General features: G+C 32.5%; 2 protein-coding genes across 5 annotated transcripts; both read right to left on the reverse strand.

The window, feature by feature from the left end:
* Positions 1–158: 158 nt before the first annotated feature.
* On the reverse strand, positions 159–15,663 carry LOC126751033 (transmembrane protein 165). 4 transcript variants are annotated; one of them, XM_050460944.1, is made up of 7 exons: positions 15,600–15,663; positions 11,545–11,899; positions 11,030–11,467; positions 5,522–6,149; positions 5,313–5,425; positions 1,648–1,824; positions 159–1,579 (listed from the first exon to the last, which is right to left on the reverse strand). In XM_050460944.1, exons 2-7 carry the CDS (start codon positions 11,722–11,724, stop codon positions 1,400–1,402), a joined length of 1,716 nt encoding a protein of 571 aa, XP_050316901.1. In that variant the 5' UTR covers positions 11,725–11,899; positions 15,600–15,663; the 3' UTR covers positions 159–1,399. The 4 variants fall into 4 exon arrangements, with proteins under 4 accessions (XP_050316901.1, XP_050316900.1, XP_050316904.1 ...); XM_050460943.1 differs by having other exon boundaries at positions 5,313–6,149; XM_050460946.1 differs by lacking the exon at positions 5,313–5,425 and having other exon boundaries at positions 1,480–1,579.
* A 339-nt stretch (positions 15,664–16,002) lies between these two features.
* Positions 16,003–21,878, reverse strand: LOC126751025 (insulin receptor). The gene is made up of 10 exons (XM_050460924.1): positions 20,785–21,878; positions 20,405–20,707; positions 19,239–19,482; positions 19,023–19,167; positions 17,785–17,993; positions 17,532–17,718; positions 17,154–17,370; positions 16,987–17,083; positions 16,764–16,926; positions 16,003–16,689 (listed from the first exon to the last, which is right to left on the reverse strand). The coding sequence occupies exons 1-10, from the start codon at positions 21,487–21,489 to the stop codon at positions 16,071–16,073; spliced, it is 2,889 nt and encodes a 962-aa protein (XP_050316881.1). The 5' UTR covers positions 21,490–21,878; the 3' UTR covers positions 16,003–16,070.
* Between the last annotated feature and the right edge of the window lie 1,557 nt (positions 21,879–23,435).

The raw sequence follows: 23,435 nt of genomic DNA on the forward strand, positions 1-23,435 counted from the left end.
AAAAATCAAAAATTAAAATAAAAAATACAAAAAAAATTAAAATAAAATAAGTTTTTTCATTTTCTTGTTTGCTTAAAATTTCCGATTTTATTTTACTCAGCTATTTATCGCACTTTTTATTTATTTATTATTTATTTCATTTTTATTCTTTCTATATATTTATTTATTTTTGGTTTTTTTTTTTTTTTTTTACATAATACATTCATAAATAACAAGTTAGCGTTTTGGTTGGATGTTTTTAATATTTTTTTCACGCACTTGGTCTTCAATTACGCACAATAATCTGTATATGCATTGTCGTTTGGTATTAGCGCTGCTTTACAAATTATTTAATATTTTAATTAAACTATTTTACTAATTTTCGTTAAGCGCAGTGAACTTAATGTATAGTATAATGTGGGCCAACAAGAAAAATGCCTCAACACATTTTTGAAATAATAGACATTTTTTACAAAATATAAGTTATTTTTATATAGTTATAAAAAAAAATTATTTAGTTTTATAAAAAAAAAATATTTAATTTAAAAAAAAAAGTTTTGTAAAAAAAAATTATTTAATTAAAAAAAAAAGTTTTATAAAAAAAAAATCATTTAATTTAAAAAAAGGTTTTATAAAAAAATTACAAAAAATAAGCTGTATTCATAAATATGAGAGGAGATAATTATTTTCTAACTATTGTTACAGTTTAAAGGTTTTTCAAAAATATTTTTGAGGTTAGGTGTTTTTGAAACAGCTTGTACGGGCTGTACCGTTACAAAATAAAAATTTACTCTAATAAAAACCGTGGTAATGTCTCCAAAGATCAATATCATATTATTTATTATGCTCTGTTTTTTTCTTGCTGCCCCACATTAATATGCTTCCCTGCTTGGCTTTACATGTGTACATATATAAAATAAACAACAGCGTTCTTTAAGTAATTTGGCAAAAATTTAGTTATATTAAGTGCAACATAAACTAATTTACAAGAATTTTTCTAAAAAGTGTGGTTAGTTTGAAGCGAAATATTAGCTAATGCACAAAAAATTGAAAACGTTTTATTGAAAACAACTAAAAATGTCATGTTTGCTTATTGCTTTTGTATTTCTTTTCATTTGTGAACGCATATTTGCATATACAAAAACTTACAAAATCGCAAAATAGCATTAAAGGCACTTTAGTTGTGAAAATATGAAAGTTGTGTAAGAACAAAATATATATTTAAGTATAAAAAAGAGCAAAAATTTGTAAATTCCTTTTGAGCACTTTGTAAAAAATATATCATTATTTTTGTGTATACTGCTTTTTAGTTTCTAAATGTGAAATAACTGTAAATTATTTGCTATGTTGCCATCATTATTCCATTAAACGTCGTCCATTGTCTGATTTTCCTTTCGTTTCAATTTGCTTAAGTTGCACTTTAAATATCGTCTGGTTTCACAATCAAAGCGTACACAGCAAATCCAACAAATACAATGCCGCCAATTATGGTAACAGTGCGTACAGAAATTTTAGCGGCCACCATGCGTCCACCGATCACAGCCAAGCCGGTGCAGATGGAGTGGCCAATAATACCGCCGGTAATGACGCCGTAGACATTCTGCAATGCGCAAAGCGAAAAATAAATTATCATAGTCTAGTTCAACAAGTGAAGCAAAATGTACATACCTTGCTAGCGGCCAAAATAATGGTGGTGAGTTGCGAACGATCGCCCCATTCGGCTAGGAAAGTCATCGTGAAGGCCTGCATCAGTATGCGCATTGTGATGTGCGTGGCGCTCTTCTTTGCATTTTTGCGCACAACACCACTTTCCGGATCCTGCACTAAGCTGGCCGAACGTTCCAGCTGGCCAAGGCAAAAATTAAACGGTAAAAAAAATGGTAATGAGATAAACATCAACTCGGCTGCAGTGCGTGTTGTAGAATAAATATTATTTTATTTTAGTTGTGGTGGACGATACAAGGGACAAAATAACTGCGGTACATGGGTGTGGGAAGAAAGGTTGAAGCTGAAAGTTGTTTTTTTTTTTTTTTGAGGTTAGGAGTAACGAAATGGTTGTGTGTTGGAAAAAGGATAGATTTTAATGGTTTGTATGGAATATAAAGCATGATAACTGGAAATAATATAAACAAAAGGCTATTTATAAAGTATACAAATCGTAAATACAGTTATATGGTTTGCAGTGAAAACGAAAGTTCAGCGTTTTTTGAGGGTAATTGTAGTACAGATATTAAAAATTTAAGTAAAAATAAGTATCTACATATTTACAGAGTTAATAACCTGTATATTAAATGTTAAGAGAAAATTTCAGGCGTTCATTATAACCCTACTTTCCAAGCTATTTTTGACAAATTCTCATTTACCCGGTTACTTACTGAAATTCTCCTGCCAAAGTTATTTGTATAGCCGCTTGCATTACAATGATTGGTATGTTACAGTTTCTGAATATATACAACATAACTAATTAATAGTGAAATTTTTGAATATTTTATTGAAAAACAAAAAAAAAGTTTTTTTTTTAATTTTTTAATGATTTTTTTTAATTTTTTAATGTTTTCTTTTAATTTTTTAATGTTTTTTTTACATTTTTTTGTACAATTTTTGTTGCAGATATTTTACATTTCTGGTTGGACGAGTTATAAATTAATTTTTTTGAAACTTCTCAGTTTTCTTGTGTTTTGAAAAATGTTTAGATTAACTGTCACCTGAAACTGCATTTAATGCTCATACAACTTAGAAAAGCAGAAGTGCTTTTAGACTTTACTTAGGTAGTGATAATATGTACATATATCTAAACGATCTGCTTGGAATTTGTCAAAGAATGATGTGGCTATAAAATCTGATTTGTTTCGCCTAAGTAGACAACACCGACTTTGAAAACTTTTCAAAAACGTTTTTTTTTTGTAATGATATAGCAAGTAAATTTTATGCTATATTATTTAACATTGCAAGGCCAGAAATTATTTTTACCCTATGTTTGGATATTTGCGAATGAGAGTTGAGCATATTGGGAATAAGTTAGGTTATGTAATAATAACAAACTTGTAGAGATATGTTTCAGTATAAGGCTAATTTTGGATAAATTTGGAACAGATTTATATGCAGTTTTTTTCTGCTATTAAAAAATTATAAATAAATTAGTAAGTTTTAAAAGGGTTATATTTAATTATTATTGGAAAGATTTCGGTAGCTGCGGAATATGTAGTAGCGATTCGCTTAAAATGCTGAATTTTGGCAAATATTATGAGACAACAGCAAGCTTAAGACACGATAATATATTTTTTGTTGATTTTAATTTTTAACAAACAAGCGTAAATTACAAGAACAATGAAATACTAATAAGTTAACGCTATATTTTTGCATTTAAAAAAATTTCTTGAAATCTTTACGCTAAATTTTTGCATTTAAATAATTCTCTTGCAAGCACTTTCGTTTTCCTGCAAAGAAAAAACACTTGCAATTCTATCAGGTATTTTTGAACGACTCCTAAATAAAGTAAGTACAACGAGTAGCAATAACAACATTGAAAGAAACAACAAAAAAAATCATATAAATATCGAATAAAATAAAAACAGAAACAATAAATGCACCTAAAAAGCCGAAAACGATCACTTCATAAACAACTTAAAGCGCAGACGCGGCACTAAATGCATGTAACGAGCAACGGCCGACAAGTTACCGAGTAACTAATGCAGTACATAACAGGAGAAACGCACAATATTTAAGTAAACAAACGGTGTTTTAGAATCGCTTTTTTTTTTTTTTTGTTTTTGATACGGCGACGTGTTAGGTGGCATTGAGAAGAACATCAAATTATGGACAAAATTATTAAATTTATAAGAGTTAGCAATCATACAGTGTGTGTGTGGGTGTCTGTGTATGTGGAATGGTTTTAGCAATAATTTTTTGACGTTTTTTTTTAACAAAATGCCATTTACATATTTCCAGCCCAAATGTTTAAGTTAGGTAAAAATGCTTTTTCTTGACCCATAACATGCATGTTTGCTTAAAAAATTAATTTAATGATACCCCAAGGCGAATTATATGCGTGTTAAAGTAAATTAACACTTTTTATGAAATACATATATTAATTTAATATTTTTTAATTAAATTTCTTATTAACTTTTAATACTAAAATTTTATATTTTTATATTTTTTGTTATTTTTACTGTAATTAATTAATTATAATGCCAAAAGTAAACTAAATGCAATGATTTGTTGGTAAACTCATAAAGTTCCGATAACAAATACAATATTGAACATGTGAAACGTTTTCATGACGTCACGTTAGCAACGCTTTGAGAGAGTAATAGCATCAATTTGACGCGAAAAATAAATTAAAAAAAACAATGATTAAAATAATATATATATACTCATATACACATCGTCACCTAAAATTCAAAATAACTTATCATCAAAAAAATCGAAATTGAGTTTTTTATTGCTTACGATTCACTACAACATAACCAATATATAACCATTTTATAACCAAAACTCAATTTTTTTCAGAGTGCTTTCTAGTATACCGTTTTTCCTTCGCCTGTTAACTTATGAAAAGTAATATTGCGTTATTTTGCATATTAGGTGACGATATACTCATATACAGCCTTTATAAAAGCCCAACAGTGTCATTTAGTTATGTATGAAGCATTTATAACTAACCGAAAGTGTGGCTTCGCTTAACAAAATTGCACAGAAACATTTTTATGTCTGCGTTTATTAGCAATATATGAACTCTACCAAATTTTCGTATCAAAAATGTTAAAAGTTGCTATAATTAACTTTTTTTGTTGTATTTATCAGTACTTGAGTGTTAATATCGCTTGCAGTAGTTTGCCAATCATAAGATACTTCTATTTCAAGAGGTTAGTTTTTATTTTTGGCACCAACACAGAATATATAATTTAATCCCTTTGTCCTTACGCCATAAAATAGTTATACAATCACATATAATTGCAGATAACATAAAGAAAAAAAAATTGAACAAATAACTTTGTAAGAAAAATAATTTACAGAAAATATTTATAACCAGTGTGCAGCGAGGGGAATGTGGGACGTGGTTACAAACCATCAAATCAAAACAGTGCAATATGGCATACATAAACTGGTGGATGACGTTTGTAAAGTACATAAAATAATAAAATAACCACAACAATGAAATTCGTGACGATAAAATGTTGGTGATTTTTCCGAATAATTAAGTAAATGTGTGAAATGAGCATTTGTGATTGTTGTGCGTGTAATTAATTCATATGGATATGGTATGGCAACGTGTTTTTGATATTTTTGTTTTTGTTTTTTTTTTTAGTAATGACATTGTTAAGGATTCTAACCCGCTTCTTGCTGCCACCGAGTTGTTTCAGCTCGCCATTCGTTTCGCCAGCGCCTACACCGATCTTCGCGTTGAGATTCAGGCTATTTAAACTAGTTATACTATTACTGGTGCCTGTAATGATGTCATGCTTATTGTTGTTGTTATGCAACATAACGATAGCTGAGGTAGATGCTGAATGCACCATAACCGTTGCTTGTTTAACACTACCTGTTTTCGTTTGTTTAGCGCGTTTACCATGTATCGGTGTACCACCATGACCACTATCCACAGTTGCGTTATCATCATCACCACCATCTATTATCTCAATATTATGATGATCATCAATGCCATCATCGTCGCCGCTATCATTATTCGACTTAAAATTAAGCTTATTTGGACTATTAGTAAATTCATCACAATTTGTTTGTTCAGTTTGATTCGAAAGCACGGATGCTGACAGTGCGGGACTGCTGTGGAAGTTCGTTGTTTTCATGTTGTCAACAGCGGCAACACCGACACCAACACCACTAACACCATTCACACCTTTTAGGAAGATATCGTTTTCATGGCAGCTGCTGTTGTCCGAATCAGCGGCATCCTTGCTTACATCACAGCCAATTTTTTGATTATTAATATTATTATTATTGTTGTGGTTGTTGTGTTTGCGTTGTCTATGCGACATATCGGGATTTTTGCTATGCGCAACAATGACGGTGGTAGTGATGTTGCTGTCGTTGTCAATGGAGTTGTTTGCAGTGACGCCAGCGCCACGCTCCAAACACTCATCCTCCTTGTCCGAGTTGCTGTTCTTGCGCTTGGCATCAGCATCGTCGTATTTGCTGCGCTTACGCATTAACTGTGCCGCATAATAAGTGATAATAATTCGAATGGGGGGAATTTTATGTTTGCAACAATTTTGCAAAGGCATTCAATTACGTCGTTTTTTTCGTTTTTGTTTTGTTAAATTTTAAAAGTTATGCGTATTTCATATTTGTTTTTATAATTTATTATTGTTATTAGGCAAATCGTGCAAGAGTATGCATCCGAATCGTAAAAAGAGAGAGAAAAATATTAAAAGAACACATATTAAAATAATCCTTCACTTATGGCAACTTTGAGTTTTTTCTACATAAGATTTTTTTAATAAAATTTTTGTTAGGCCTAAATGTTCGTTAGTTGTAGAATTTTTTTTGCTTTTTTTTTGCTAAAATTTGCATATAAGTGAATATATTTGCTATTTACTAACGCCTGCAAAATCAAGTTAAAGATTAGAGTAAAATTGAACATAAGGAGTATAATATACATACACATATGTAATTATAAATAATGCCGTTATAATGTGTAACTCCTCTGCAGCTTTGCGCGCGCTAATTGAAGCTAAACGTACGTGCGATTAGTCACAAAAGTTATTTATTTACTTATGCAGTGAGACATAACCGCGTCTTAAAAAGCAGCTGTATGAATGCCAGAATTATGTGTGAACGAAGTATTTTAATAGAACAGTGGAATGAAGTCTTATTTTTATCAACAGGAGAAAAGCAAGTGGCTTAAGTAATAGCATAAAAATTTGTATACAAACAAAGAAAATTGTGGAAACAGAGATACAACTTTAGTTCCAAAAAAATTGCTAAAAAAAATTAATTTTTTATAAAAGTTGAATAAAACTATTTAAAAAACAATAACTTTTGATAAAATTAAAAAAATTTTATTTTGTATAAAAAGGTAAAAAATTAAATTTTATAAAACAAAAGAAAATTGAAAATAAAAAAACTACATTTTAGTACATAAAAAAATTTTGTTAAAGAAATTAATTCTTTAAACATTAAAAAAAAAATAATAAAATTATACATATACATACATAAGTATGTATAACATAAAGAAAGTTTTTTTTATAAAAAAAATGTATCTAAAAAGATATAAAAATAAAAAGTTTTATATAGAAAAAATTAATATTAATTAAAAATCAAAAAAATAAAATTTTATAAAACAAAAGAAAGTTGCAGATAAAAAAAAACTTTAGTATATAAAAAATATATTAAATAATTAATTTCTTATGTAAATACAAATTAATAAATAAAATTAATATAAAAATAAAAACTTAAATTGTATAATAAAATATAAAAATTATAAAATAAAAAAATATAAAAATAAAAAATGTATAAAAAAAAATATTCCTTTACAACAAAAATGTTATATAAAATAATTTATTTTTGTATATAAAAGGAAAAACTTTGTATATAAAACAAGCTACTTTGAATAAAAATATATAGTTTAAAATAAAAAAAATATATATATTTTAGTATGTACTTTGGGAGTATAAAACCAAATATTTTGATTAAAAATCCATAGTTTAAAATAAAAAAATATATATGTATGTACATACATATTAGCACATAAAAAATTTTTGGTATAAAGATATTAGTTTTTAGAAAATTTAAAAATAAAATAAAATTTATAAGAAAAAAGAAAGCTTTTTTTATAACAAAAATTGTGTATAAAAAAATATGAATTAAAAAAAAATAAAATTTTAGTATATAAAAAGTTTTTATAAAATAATTAATTATTAGTTATAACAATATAAAATGTTATATATGTATGTACACAAATACATATGTATGTATACATATATCAAAATATAAAAATTTAAAATTTTAAATAAAAAATTAGAAACAAAATATGTAACTTAAAAAATAAAAAAAAATTAAAAAAAACAAATATATTCTTTTTACACAAATATTTTATATAAAAAAATTATTTTTGAATATGTAAAAGCAAAAAATTTGTATATAATAAAATATAAAAATAAAAAATTGTATATAAAATTATTAAATAAAATAGGTACATAAATATAATATAAAAATAAAAAATTATAAAAATAAATATTTTTTACACAAAAATTTGATACAAAACCTAATATTTTGAATAAATAATAATAGTAGTAGTAAATAATAAATAGTTTAAAATAAAATAAAATAAAAATTTTAGTATTTAAAAAAATTTTTATAAAAAAATTAATTTTTAGAAACTTTTTATACAAATAAAACATTTTATATAATGAAATATAAAAAAAAAATATTCTTTTTACACAAAAACTGTATATAAAAAAGTAATATTTGGAATAAAAAACTTTGAAATTTCACTTTTTTTGTGTGAGCGAATTTGGAAATGACTTTCCAAGTATTTATTAAACAAAGAATACATAATTTTCAATACCATTTAATAAAGTTCAGTATATCGGAAAGGTAAAAATAAACAATATACATACATATGTATATTATAGTGGAATCCATAAGAATATTTTAGGAGGAAATGTCTGCCATAAAGCGTAATATCACAAGATATTTATAGAAACATCTACCATAAACGTGTGTTTTTCTTTTAGGTGCGCAGTGAGTGCCAAGAAATCGTTTGAAGAACTATACGCAGATTGTTTTATTTACAACACGAATATAAACAACGAGTGAATGTGTGCTTAAATTATATTTTCTGCTTTCGAATGTTTGTTTTGATAATTTACGGCGCTTTACTAAAAGGGCACAAACACCGGCTGTTATAACCTCTAAAACCATGAAAAAAATAAAAATGTCTCTCCGAGTGCATCTTTCGCCTAAGGAGCTTCTTATAGAAACTGAACTGTGTTTTGGAGACGGTTTAAAACTTAAAGGATTTTTCATTTGGTCTGTAAAATCAAAACGCGCTGCACAAAAAGGAAGGCAAAGCTTGGTTGAACAATTAGCAAAGGCGTAACAACAATATATATGTACATATGTATGGAAGTATATATACATATGTATGTATATGTATGTGCAGCTAACTGCGCACGTATTTAAATTCACAATTATTCTGACATTATTTCTAAGTCTTGGTCTGTATATCTCGTTCTTTTGGGACTTTTTCAATTCCAAAAAATACTTTCTAAACCTGTTAGATTTTTCAAATTTTTTACTGGCGATCCATCTCAAGAGCAGGCACATATATATGTATTTATTGCATCAGATAACATATATTTCTTAAAAAAGAACCCTGGTAGCAAACGTCTGTACATACGCGAATTAGTCGCTTAGTTTTTGAAATTTTGAGCTGAAATTTTGTTCACGTGCTTATCTCCTCAAGAGCCTGCTCATATATCGAAACCGCCGAAATAACAGCACTATAGCATATAGCCGCCATTCAAACCGAACGAACGGAATCAAGACCTTGTATGGGAAACTTTTTTATTTGACGAGATATCTTCACGAAATTTGGCATGGATTATTGTCTAAGACAGAACCACAATATCCGAACAAATTGTTCAGATCAAACCATTAAAGCATATTGCTGCATACAAACCGAACGATCGGAATCAAGACCTTGTATGGGAAACTTTTTTATTTGACGAGATATCTTCACGAAATTTTCTTTATATTTTTCTTTGAGGCAACGGCACTATCTTCTAAGAAATTGCTCAGATCGGACAATTATAGCATATAGCTCCTATATAAACTGTTCGATCAAAATTTAGTCCTAGTATGGAAAACTTTTTTATTTGACAAGATAAGTTCACAAAATTTGGCATATATTATGAGGCAAGACATCGCTATAATCTCCGAATAAATTGTTCAGATCGGACAACTATAGCACATAGCTGTCATACAAGAGAATCAATCAAAATTAACTTTTTGTACGTATTGTAATTGTAAAGGGTATTCAATTTGTTTTGCTTGTTTTGAATGAGGATTGACTTTAAAACATTTTATTTTAATAATTTTCTTTGAGTATTTCAGTATTTTTTGAGCTAGAGAGGCGCTTTTTGCCACTTTAAGAGCCTGTCTTTGCTTTGGTAATCAATACATTAAAAAATCTAATTTTTGGTCTAAAAAATTAATAAAAAAGTAATACTGCATTGTAAGGCAGGCATCGTTTAGCCAAAAAAAAATGAAAAAATAACATCTTAGTTCATTAACTAAAGCGAATACAGTTTGTAATGCGCTGTAAATTTTATATAATTATAAATAAATTGTAAATTTGAGCGAATTATTTACAAAACCTACCAGATTATGTTTATATAGTGTATATGTATGTTTGCAGTATGAAAGCTAATCAGCGCGCGTCCACAAAGTGAGTGATAATAATTTTAATTGTTTAAATAGTTTTGAGGCCCATGATTAGAGTGCACCACGATAATATTAACTTAAATTCTATGGGATAAATGATACAATTAATTGTACCCAATTTTGCAACATTCCTATGATATGCCAGAAATATGTATATAGTATATACAAGTTATATGTATATGCATGTGTGTGTGTATTGTTCCGGTTTTAAAATGAATGGCGTGCATGAGTGTGGGATATTTATGCGCTGTAAGATGAAGTGATCGCAGTTTCGTAAACTCGCATAGATTTTGCGCTTTAATAGTGTAATTTTTACTTTTTATTTTGTAATTTTTCTTTTGGTTTGCATTTTCAACTGTTACTACATAAATCATAAGAAAAATACATAGAATTTGTTTTGAAAGTAAATATTAAAAAAAGAAAGAAAAGTGTAATAAAAAGTAGACAGTTGAAGCAGTGCATAAGTAACTAAAGGGATTTATAAAAGAGAAATGATAAAGCTCAGAAGCCAGCTAAAATAAATATCAAATTCAAAGGTGTTGTAACTACACGTTTAACAAATATTGAGGATATGCAAAAAAAATATATATATTTGTACAGCTATATTGCTAAATGCATTTGTTGTTTGAATTAACGGACTTACCTCGTCCTCACGTTTACGCAAAGTCGATTGCACCTCTTCCAACTCCTCCTGCGCATCGCTGTCCTTCATGAAGTAACCTTCGTAGATCATTTTCAAACCGAATATGGCAAACAACGCCGTTGAGATATAATATGTATAAACCTTAGGAATAATGGTAGCTGCCATGCCAAACACCACCGAGAGTACGGTCATCAGCGCCAGCGCTGATATGGCGCCAGCAAAGACGATTAAGCGCGGATGACGCATCGCCATGATGGCAGCTATGAAGAAAGTCTTATCACCTAATTCAGTAAATAATATCACTGATATCGATGCTGAGAACGCATCGATAAAGCCGGAGTTCGTTTTTGGCTCTTTGGTGGCGTCCGCTTCATTCAAATCATTTGCTGCATTTCCATTCATGGCATCTTTTACGTACTGTCTGTCATCGGGGAAAGCCTTTTTATAGAAAAAAAAAAATAAAAATTAATTTATGTGTAGGGAATTTATTAATAATGCGACAATTCGTTACTCACGCTTGGTGCACTTAATGTGGCAACATTGTCGTCAATCTCTTTACGTGCCACCTCTGCCTGACATATGGTGGAGAACGTTAGCACGGCCATAAGCGCTATTAGCATTTGTAATCTGGCCGAACGTTTAAGAAAGACATTATGTTTGGTGGTTTGCCAAAAATATGACTGATTCTGCGACATATTTTGGCGTGTTTGTTTTTATCAGTTTCGGGGTTAGATAAATGTGGGTGTGTGTATTGTAGAGGCGTAATACTCTTTCCACGTGTTATATCACAGTTCACAAACAAATTTGCTAAGATTTTCTGTACTATGATGAAGCACTGCTTCGCGTTATAAGTCTAATTGCGGCGAGCAACTGTAACGAAATGAAAAAAGGTTACAAGCGCATATTAGTATTTGGTATCGTTAAAAGAAAACATATTGTGTTTTGCGTATTTAATATACATATGTATAAGTTAAAACTGAAGATAAGCATAGACTTGACATGATAACGTCTGCCGTGATAGCATCAGAAGATAACTTCTTTATTGTGATAATTTATGCATGAGTTACCAGGCGTTTTGGCCATGTGCTGACAATGTTATGGCACCATAAGAAGGAGGCGGTCACGTCGCTACAAGTTAAACAATGATATTTTTATAATATCTACTCATTTATTTATTTTGTAGAGCTGAATATGTGTATATTTCAGTTGGTTGGCACGCAATCTTGTATGCTGTATGTGTCTGCTAAGACTGTTTTCACAGGAGGATACTTTTGTCGCTTAAACAGGTTTACGTAGGCAAAGGGACAACGAGAAAAGACGAAGAGAGCGTACTACTCGTGCTCGGGTGACACGCTTTGTGTATTTGTTGTTTTTGTTGTAGTGGTAGAAAACATTCCTGAAGCAATTTCGAGGCATGGTGTCGAGTTGACAGTTTCGGTTAATAATCCGGGTTCGTTCCGGTTACTTAGAACCGACGGTTGTGTATTTGTTCCTAAAAGGTCGCTGCCACGCAATTCGGCAGACTATTTGACTGCAATCGTTGACCGTGACACATGCCTTATATTATTTATTGTATAGAAATCCGTGCATTAGTGCAATGATTTTCTCTTATCGCAATTCAATGTGATATCGAAATTGTAATAGCACGCAATTAAATGAACACAAATAATGTACATATAAATTAAAGTCAGGGACATTGCCTGCACATATGTACATATTCATAAAAAACATTCTAAGTTGGGAAATAAACTCATTTAGTCTCACGAATATGTGCAAAACAAGTTAAGCACCGGCTGACTAAACACAAAACAACAACAATTTCAATACATAGAAAAGTAAATTTGCTAAAAACAGGTTTCTAAAGCGTTTAATTGCAGCACAACTACAAACACGTCAAGATAAAATCTGTTATTTTTTCTAAATTTATTTATACAAAACGCATTAAGGGCCCTTCTAAAATGACGTGGCATTTTGCTTAGTCCTATCGGTGATAAATTTTATAATTTGCTTGCTATTTATACTTGGTCGTTAAGTTATCGCTTCTATATTTTGTTTTGTACTAAAAATGTAAATTTTTTAAACTGTTTCGGCGGCAGTTAATATACATATTTCGATAACTAATTCAACTTTTTGTCTTAAAGTCATTAGTAATTTAAATATTAGATTATAGTACTAAGTTAGTTTCGACTATATCCCATAATAATTATTTTAAGGGGAAAAACTTTGTGTGACAGCCTGAAAAAACATCGATTTTTGGAATTAAAAAAATCTACTGTATCGATTTTTTTGAAAGCTTCAGCATATATTTAAAGATGTTTCAAGAAAACATAGTGAAATTTTTTAAAAAATGTATAACTTTTGAGTTATACGAGATGGCGCTAAAAAAACAGTCTTTTACTGCTGCAGTGATTCTCCGTGGATGAAATTTAAATACTAGAAATTTTCGTTAAACTAAAAGATATTATCCGTACAATGTCTACGACCAAAAAATTTCAAAAATTGACAAATGCCGGCGTTTTTCAAAAAAAGTTGAATTTTTCTTAAAATTTTGTTGTTTTTTGGCGTGCTAAAATTTGATTTTTGATCAGATGAAAAAATCGATAGGTCATTATACGTAAAATTATACACAATTTGTCTTCGAGTTATTACTGCAGCAAATTAAAAAATGCTGTTTCGAGAAAAACGACTTCAAAAATAAACGTATGCAACTGATTGAACTCAGCGCTACCATTTAAATGGTTGTAACCCACAAATTATTTGAAATATCGATTTAAAATTTTCGAATAAACGATCGAATCGATTTTTTTACTTTCACACCCCTTAATTACAAACTCTATTTTACAACGAAAAGATGATTTTATATGACAATAATTAGAAACTATTAAGGTTGTATTGAATTGTCAATTATTTTTAGCACGTGGTGCTGGTTTCATCATAACATCATTTTTTTATATATTAAATATGTATATGTATAAGTATGCATGTTTGCAAAAGCGAAAGCTTATGAATACGAGTACATACACATCAACTTCAAAAATGTAAAATATCATAACATCAGTTTTCATAAGATTAGAGGAGAAAGAAAAAAACGATATCAAATATAAACTAATTATATTGAAACAAAAGTTGAATTTTTCTTATATCTTAATCTGATAACAGAAATTTTGTACATAAACATATTTATTTAATACGATATAGTAAACCATTATCAATAACAAACTCAAAAACGAAATTTTTGATGATATGCTGTTTGGCATTTTGGGCAACACTTACACTTGATAAGCAAAAATTGCGTAAATATTATGTTTTCCGCATTGAATATAATAAACGTGCTTTATGATAAAAAAACATATAAATAAAATTGATGTGTAGCTTTTTCTTTTTAAGTATATGTTAATTTTATCGCAAATATACTTTAAGAGCTTTTATAAGTCATTGTTTTGAAAATAATTTTTTATCACATAAGAAATTGTGTATCTACATATGTTGATGTAAATTTGATTGTCTGAAATATGTTGTTGGCGAAGTTAATTAAAATAATAATTTACATTAAGGTTCCATCCACAGGTCGGTTTAATTTTTATTTCTTTGTATTGTGGGTCTTAATTTTCTTATTGAAAATAAAATACCGAAAAGAAGAAATAAGGTTTCCTAACATAATTTTTAGTAGTTCAGTCATTAGGAGCTGTATGGATAAAACGACCTACGACTTTAAGTTAGTTTACTTTAAAATGGACTCTGCTAATTTTATAATTCCATTGTTCTAAAAAATCGTCTTTTAACAATAAGTGCTAAGCAAATTAATACAAACATACATATGTATACCCTAGGCAAGACACTTGCAATAAAAAATGGGTATACGTGGGATATCCACAGCACTATGTACTTTGTGTAAACAGTTTCATAATACAATATTTGTTTTGTTAAAAAAAATGTTCCAATTATATTGTATACCAACAGCATTTAACAAGCATACAGTTCAATTTTGCATAACGAATTTTACGATTGATCTTGTTATTTTCTTTTTCTCTCGCTATTATTAATTTTGCTTTGCATACTGGTAATTTATTTAATTAATATTAATAAATTTCTAAGCAGTAAATTAAACGTTGTGCGCTTTGGTTGCGAATTTCGATATTCTCCACACTTATTTGGCTGTGCTATTTTTGAACTTATTTACATTATGATTACATTTTCATTCTTAAACAATAAACAACCAGGCATTCAAACTAACAAATTCTTATAACACTTTGTTACACATAAGTACATATCTTGTGAATTTTGTGAAAAAAACAGATACACATATGCTTAATTGGACAAGGCGGTCCTGCGCAAATGGGCTTCAACTTCATTGACGTTTGCCAGCGTCACTGATGACGTACTAACTAAGTATATATTGCACATAATACACACGTTTGTGTTTTAATTTATTGTAAGATGGCATAATTTCGCTAACTTAATACTCAATAACAATTTAGCAACACAAAAAAGTTTAACTTTATAATTGAACGCAGTATTTGTAAAGAAAAATCAATTATGTAGCAAATAAAATTTATATACTTGCACTCACTTTGACACTTTTTCTGCTACTGAAAAATTGCCAATTGTAGGGTTGCCAACGCGGTCACATACGAATCTTGCCACACAACAAATAACAGCAGACACTGCTTTATCTACTTTATATATGTATTTCGTAAACATTTTCTTGTTTTCTTATAATGCCCGTTTTTCATTTAGAACACTCTGTTAAGAAACAATTTTCCAAATTTTAGTCTTTGTTTTAATACTTTATATATTATTTCGTTTGCTTGCTCTGTCTTTCTCTTTTTCGGAATATTATTTATTTTGAAAACTGCGAAAAAGACAAGGTGGCATCATATACAGCTTTGACACACGGCATTATCGACGCACTGGCGGAAATTATTTATTATTTGAGAAATTAATTCAAACCATTAAAGACAAAGTATAAACAATTAATATAAAATTTCAATTTATTAATCACCACAATAATACAACTACAATTGTTTGAAGCTAATATTAATCAAATAGTAATTAAACCCTCCATGAACTTTTCCATGCTCTTGCTAACCGTCTCTGCAAAAATACTTGTTTCTTCGCCACAACCATTCGTTAAATTGGCGACACAAGCGCGTATTGTTATGCGATACGTTTGCTCGGGATCAAGATCAGTTAATGTGTATGAGTGCATGTTACCCGGTGTTACGATACCTTTATATATTTCCAGTGGCCGGCAATTGTTTTGCAATTGATATTGCGTCGATACATCTGGTATCGGACACACTGGTCGACGCTTGATAATTGGAAAATCACCTGGGCCCGTATCCTGCAACTTGCGTGCTTGTTCTTCCTGTTGCTGAATTATCCAAAGAAGGCTGGCTTCACCACGTTTTCGCTGTTCTTCTTCAAGATCGTGGTCATCTTTTTTCATTTGTTCTTCCAATTTATTATTATTATTATCCTTGGATTTGGCCTCACTATCTGCTATTTTCCGTGTTATGCGTATATGTTTAGATGCGTTATCCAGAAAAGAATTGATCGTATTTGGTGTGACTAACGATTCCCTGCCAAAACAATTTGTATTTCCATTCAAGCGGTTAGTGTCAGCATTACGGCGTACACGAACATTGTCTATCCTACGACTAAAAGGTAGAAATGAAAGGAAAGAAAAAATAATGAAATCAACCGAAATCATAGACTTTTTCCTGCTACTTACGACACAAAAATCAAATTAGGCAAAGTTTCTTCATAAATGATTTGTTCCTTACGATAATAGTTTTCATCCGATGGTAGAGGTCCGCTATCCTCAGGATTTTCAAAGACACAATCACAGGACTGAGAATATTTACGCAACTCCGGATACTTATCTAGTGTTACATCTGTAAATGGAAGTAAAATATTAAAAAAATGTGATTTATTTATAAGAAAAAGTGCTTTACTATCTTTCGCGATCTTTGACTTTTCATAATTAGTTAAATTAATTATGTACTTTTCGATAATGCCATTTGGATTGCGTGGTGGCCACCAGTGTAAAACCTTTATAAAATATTAAATTAAAAAATTCATTACAAGTTACGAGTGTTATGCCCTTCTTTAATCTACATACTATTTTCTCCATAGTAATCGCTGTGTAATAGATTCTCTTCACCGGCCCCGGTTTACTCGGTAGTGTACGGAAGTATTGTATTTTCGAATATGCATCCATGCGTATGTGATAATCGGTCATCGTGAGCGTTTTGACGAAGTAAGCGTATTGTGTGTACGGTTTCAAATTGGTAATGATGTAACGGATGTTTTTTGTGGGGTTCACTTTCATGTGCCAGCTGCGGAAAAGTGAGGTTATGTTGGAAATTGTTTATATATAAAAAAAATTATAAGTAGTTTGAAAGCAACGAGAGAAACTTAATAAATATGTTTTTAAATAATTTTCATACATAAAATTTCTAAAGATGTGAATGCATATTCTTCAAAAGCATATACGAACCTATCATGACCGCAACCATGCCTTCCGTCGTAGAGTGTCACATTTTGCACTGGCGTTTCCTTATAGTAATACACATAGCCAAGTATAATTTGTATATTATTCAGTGTGAATGTATCTACTTTCAGGCGCGCAGCTGTAGAATTGTAATCTTCAAGTGTAACTGTTAAATTAGTTATGGGACTGTTGCCTGCAAATGAAAAAAAAAACATTAAATAGTTGAAATAATAAGGAAAAATTAAAAATATATACTTACAAATCACACGCTCGCCATTTGAGTGTGGCGATGCATTCACCGTAGTAATGGGTGCGGCGCTTTTTAAGGACTTTTGCAGTTCACGTATTTTAGACAAGCACAAGCGTGGATTTAGATGGAAGTAAATGCTGCCTTTAAGTATGGCAACATTCTGATTTGGTGCCCAAATTTCCGACAAGTGATAATTATCGACTGCAACAAGCGCGTATCTTCAGAAAGTAGAAGGAAAGTGTTAAAATTGAAATAAAATAAAAATACAAAAACAAAAACTAGAAAAATACGTTAGCATCGGTTGCAAAGAAACTAGAATGCCCTTGATTTTGATTTTGATCGGCAAGTTTTTATAGCAGCTATACGCTATAGTGATTCGATAGCGGACCGATTTTACCCGCCTGCCGCCTGCCACCTGAAGAACAAGCAACTCGGCAGTGGCCGATGCATTATCGACCGAAGTATTCCGGCTTAGCTTCTTTGCAAGATATGGACGGATGAAAGCATGCCCGACGATTGAAACCTAAGTGTGATCTGCCACACCCACAAAAAGGGGGACCCCACAATGTCGGCTAATTGCCGTGGGATAAGCCTCCTTAATATCGCATTAAAGGTGTTGTCGGGCATAGCGTGTGAAAGATTTTAGCCCGCTGTCAGTATACTGACTGGATCTTATCTGTTAACGAGATTTTAACCACGCATCAAATCTCAGAAAATACCCGTAAAAAGATGACCCACCTCTTCGTCGATTTTAAAGCTGTCTTTGACTGCACGAAAAGGAGCTGCCTGTCCCCAAAAAACAGATACGGCTGTGTAAACTGACAACACCAAAAGCTCCGTAAAAATCGGGAAGGACCTCTCCGAGGCTTTCGATACCAAGCAATGTTTCAGAGCAGGAGGCTCCCTATAGCGTGACTTCTTCAATCTATTGCTGGAGAAAATATTACGAGCTGCAGAGGCTTTAGAGAAGGTACATACAATCTTCTATAAGAGTGTTATTGATATAATTGGCCACAACAACCTCGCCGTTAGCTCTGCTTTCTCCAGACGGCTAAGAAAGCGAAGCGTACAGGTCTGGTTGTGAACGAGGACGAAATAAAACAGGAGAGACTAGTTCGCTTGTATACAGACATACGGATAGACGGACTCGTCACGTTGATCATTTAGATATAAGTCTTCCGAAGTTTCCTTTTAGTTCTAATATACCCTGTTCAGGGTATAAAAAATATTGATTATAATTTGCTTACAAATCATTTACGAGCTCATCGCCGCGTATGGTGACTAAATTGCGTAGGAAGTGTAGCGTGAGCAACTGTGGTGAATTGACCACCTTCAAATAGCCAGTGATCTCAGTGATGCTTGCAAACGCGTTGTCCAAGTCGGTGATTTTGGCTGCAAGAAATGCAATGAATTAAAGTTTTCCGTTTATTATTGCCAAACTCCACTTTTTCATTCCAACTTACTCTTTATATCGGTCAGTTCGATGATGAGTGAGCCATTTATCTTACTACAGCCTTGTAAGCTCTCCGCATCAGCTGTTGTGTGTATGGTATATGTTCCAGTACATTGCAATTTACACATTTTGTTTCCGTCTGCATCGACTGTGCTCAAATAATTTTTAGGACATTTCTCCATACAAATTCGCGCTAACGGTATTGAACCCAATTGTCGGCATTTGGATGCGCTGATGCAATCGCGATCTTGATGCTGAAAAGATTTTGATATATAACTACTATAGATTTATGTATATGTATATTTTTGACAATAAAAATACCAAGGATAAGCCTATCCGCGGAATGGACCGGCAAAGAGATACCTAGCAACAACTATATTTTAATAAATAATACTTAAGCGTACTAAAGGCTCAATGGCATGGCAGTTACCGCGACAGTCGGGTTTAAGTAACCGCAACTGACCCGGATTTTTATTCGGCCAAAGGCTGTCAACTCGGCACCAGGTCTCGAAATTACATCAGGAATGCTTTCTGCCGTTACAACAAAAACAACAGCAGTGGCACCACGACTTCGGACGGTCCCCGGATTTTTATGAGGCCAAGGACTGTCAACTCGGCACCTGGCCTCGAAATTACATCAGGAATACAACAACAATAACGTTAAAGGCAACATGATTTCGGACGTTCTAAAAAGTCTAACTCTTATTCTACAGAGTTGGAAGGGGTAATTTGGGCTTTCAAATGGGGAATGTTTGGTTCATGCTGGCACAGCTATTACACAGATCGTGCATGTCCGAACTGTCGACTGTTGAATGCTCTTTAGTCCTATATAGGACATGAGGTGACTGTACTGTTTGGAAAGAAGCTTCTAAAGATGGTCGAAGCGAATATCATACTCAAGTTTTGAACTAGTAATTCTTAACAGGGCGTTAATATGACTAAATTTGGTTCTGGTTGATAAAATAACCGCTAAACAAATGGAGCACTGTTAGAACCTGCTAACGGTCACAGTAGCTCTGTCAGTGACACGACTTCACACTTTAATTACGCGGTCTAACTGCGATTTAGGTTGAGCAGATTCATAAGAGTTATGAACTTAGAAGTCAAACCAGTTTACAGTCACAGAATAAGAGTCATAAAAAACAAAAATTTAAAGATTAGAAATTTTCCGCCTACCTGATAATAGTTCTGTGGACACTCGTCGACACATTGGCGCTCCAGATTCAGATTCGCGCACAAACTGCAACGCTTGCCATCGCAATCGGTCAAGCAGTTACGATCACAACAACTACCATTGTCATCACAACCACGTACGCCGCATTCTGCGCGACAATTGACAACATTATTCGTACCCGGTCGCTCTTGTCGTATATCGTAGCCCCAGCAATGCTTACGCAATCTATTCGGCAGGTCTTCTTCGACGAGAATTTGATTCCTGGTGCGCTCGCATTGCGTACAATGATCGAACAACTTATTATTCTACAATAAAAACCAAATAAAACCAATATAAAGACACAATGTTTAGCTGAACCCAAATTGGAGCTATTTAGTCAAACCTTATGCCAGAAATGCTGCTGTGAACTATTGCCCAGCAACTGCACCCAATTCACCGTATCCACATAGCAAAGTGATGGATTCGTTTCGATCCTAATATTACCGGCCTGTATGCGCAGCAGCGAGCCAAGACCCAAATAGCGTAAATCGCGATTCTCATATATGACCAATGCAAACTCGTCGAAGAGCAAACGACGACCGCGTATGATGCGCAAATGTGGAAATATATGATGCAACGATGGTAGACCATGTACGCGATGCACCAGCAGGTAATCGGTAATCTCCTCCACCTCAGTAAGATATTTCAGCGCACCGACATCGTTCGGTGTCAGCTGCAAAAGCGCCAACCAAACATGCCCGTGCACACGTGTGCAATTCTTTAGCAATTCAAAATCCTTTCTAGTGCGCACCTCAATAGAGTTACAGGTGCGCGGCGGCTGTGACGGTTCCGGCGGTGTATTACTTGTGAACGCGAGTGGGTTCCCAACATCGTCGGCATTCAGCGTGTCGGCGTTGGCAAGGGCGCCAGCGCTGCGCGGGATTAACGCCTGCAGGAGGAGCGCCAAAAGCAGCGCAAACAAGGAGCCGCAGCGGAGGGTTGCCGGTAAATTCACTTGGTATGCCATTGCCCGTTGGTTGACGAACGGATGATTGCCACTGCCGGCAGCACTTAATGCATCAACAGCTGACGAACCGCCGGCTGTCATAAGCTGATGCTGTCTGGCTTCTACGGTTGTGTAGTGAGCGTTTTACTTTTTTGCCTTTATTTCTTATTTTAGTGTGGCGTTTCTTCGCTTCTGTTTGTCACTGTGCGAGGTAATAATTCAATTAAGCGCTTGACCTCGCTATTGAGTAATGTCAACGGCGGAATAAGAACGCCGCGCTGACGTTAAGTGAGTGATAATTACAACGCTATTGACATTTACATACATCAATTACTACAATTTCTTTTGAACTAAATTACAATATTATTTCTAATTCTTCATGTATAGTTTTTTGTTTTTTTTTTGGTAAACGGTTAGACCGATCGTGATATTCCGTAATATCTGTCGCTTAGACTTCGAAGTGCGCGCCAAGACGAATGGAAATGAACTGTTCGAATTGGTGCGCTTAGTGTTTGACAAAAGCTCCCATCGATAGAGTTCACTTATTGACACTTATGTATATCTATGTATATGTATGTATGTATGCCGGTATGTCTGTATCCGAATGTAGTTCCGACACATATTCAATTAGCGCATGGAATGAAGGAATTTAATGGAAAGTCGAAGGTGATCGTTTGGTCGAAAGAGCACAGATGCGCGTCTCAAAGCAAGATAAAGGTTTGCGCAGTCAATGTGGAGAGCGCCCGAGAGGTTTCATGCTTTGACAAACATACATATTTATGTATACTTTTTAGGTGCTTGCATGTAGGTGAGTGGAGTCTGTTCTATCAATCCTTGAGTGTATCATTTCGCCACAAATGCAGTACGATTTTTGACTGAGGTGTCGTTCGATTGGTTTGTGTAGTTTCTGGCTTGGAAACCAGTTTATGTATTAAGCAATTCTCACTCCTTTCGCTTCGTTCAATCGCAAGCTGCAGTGTTTATCTCTTGCAAGATTGTCTGTAACCATGAAAAGCACTCCAAGCGCTCTAATTTTACAAGCAACTTGGACTTATCCTTAACTCAATATGCGAAGCTTAGTGTGGCTGCTTTAGAGTTTAATACAGTCGTGCTCATATTAATAGCATTACTTGATAAATAAAGTTATGTAAAAAATAAATTTGAATTAAAAGAAATGATGAAATGCTAAGTTGGCTTGTAACCGGAAATTTTATACATTCGAAACGTGCTCGGATCAAAGCCGGGAAAATATTTCTCATCACAAAAATATTCTCCCCGAATCTCACCACTAGGCCAAGCAGATTTATGGATATGTTCGGTAAAAGATCAGCCATATGCACTCTGGTTCACATATTTGGTGTCTGGGTTCTTGAAAAGTTATAATCTGATTTCGACAATTTTTGAACGTAACGCTGAAAGACCTTGAGAGCACCATTTGTGCAAAGTATAAAACTTTCCAGTTTCATTATGTATAATAGTATTAACTCACATACAAAATTTTGTCTCACTTGGTCGGGCTGTTCTTGTGATATGGGATTCCAAAGGTAGGCGGTGCCACTCTCCCTGCCCAATTTTGTCATCTGCTTCTAGTAAGCCTTTCCCTACCATCTCGCTTGTAGCAGATTGATTCAGTTAGTTATCGCACTTTTAGCAGTTTTCGACATAATCGTTATATGCAGAGTGGTCGTGTTTGTTTTCTGATTATACTCGTTTTCACGGTGTATTAAGAATTGATAAAGACGCATCTTCTCAGAAAGTTTTGTTGCTTTAGGTCTAATAGGGTGTCCACTTTTAACAGGGCGTCCACTTTTAAAAAATCTGTGCGGCGTTAGATTGCTCTGGAAAACAAGTAAAACCGCGAGTTCACTTCATAGAAGTAACTTTGTTGTTAAACGCAATCCGAAGGATTTTTTACGTCGTTTTGCATTCTTCGACCAAACATGGATCCACTGATAATAAACGCACTAGAAACTAAGGAACAGTAGAAACCGTGGACTTCACCAGCAAACCTGCACCGTAGAAGGTAAAGGCTGTCTTATCACCCAGGA

This window comes from Bactrocera neohumeralis, chromosome 2 (assembly GCF_024586455.1).
Source record: "Bactrocera neohumeralis isolate Rockhampton chromosome 2, APGP_CSIRO_Bneo_wtdbg2-racon-allhic-juicebox.fasta_v2, whole genome shotgun sequence".
In the NCBI taxonomy this organism is placed as follows: Eukaryota; Metazoa; Arthropoda; class Insecta; order Diptera; family Tephritidae; genus Bactrocera; species Bactrocera neohumeralis.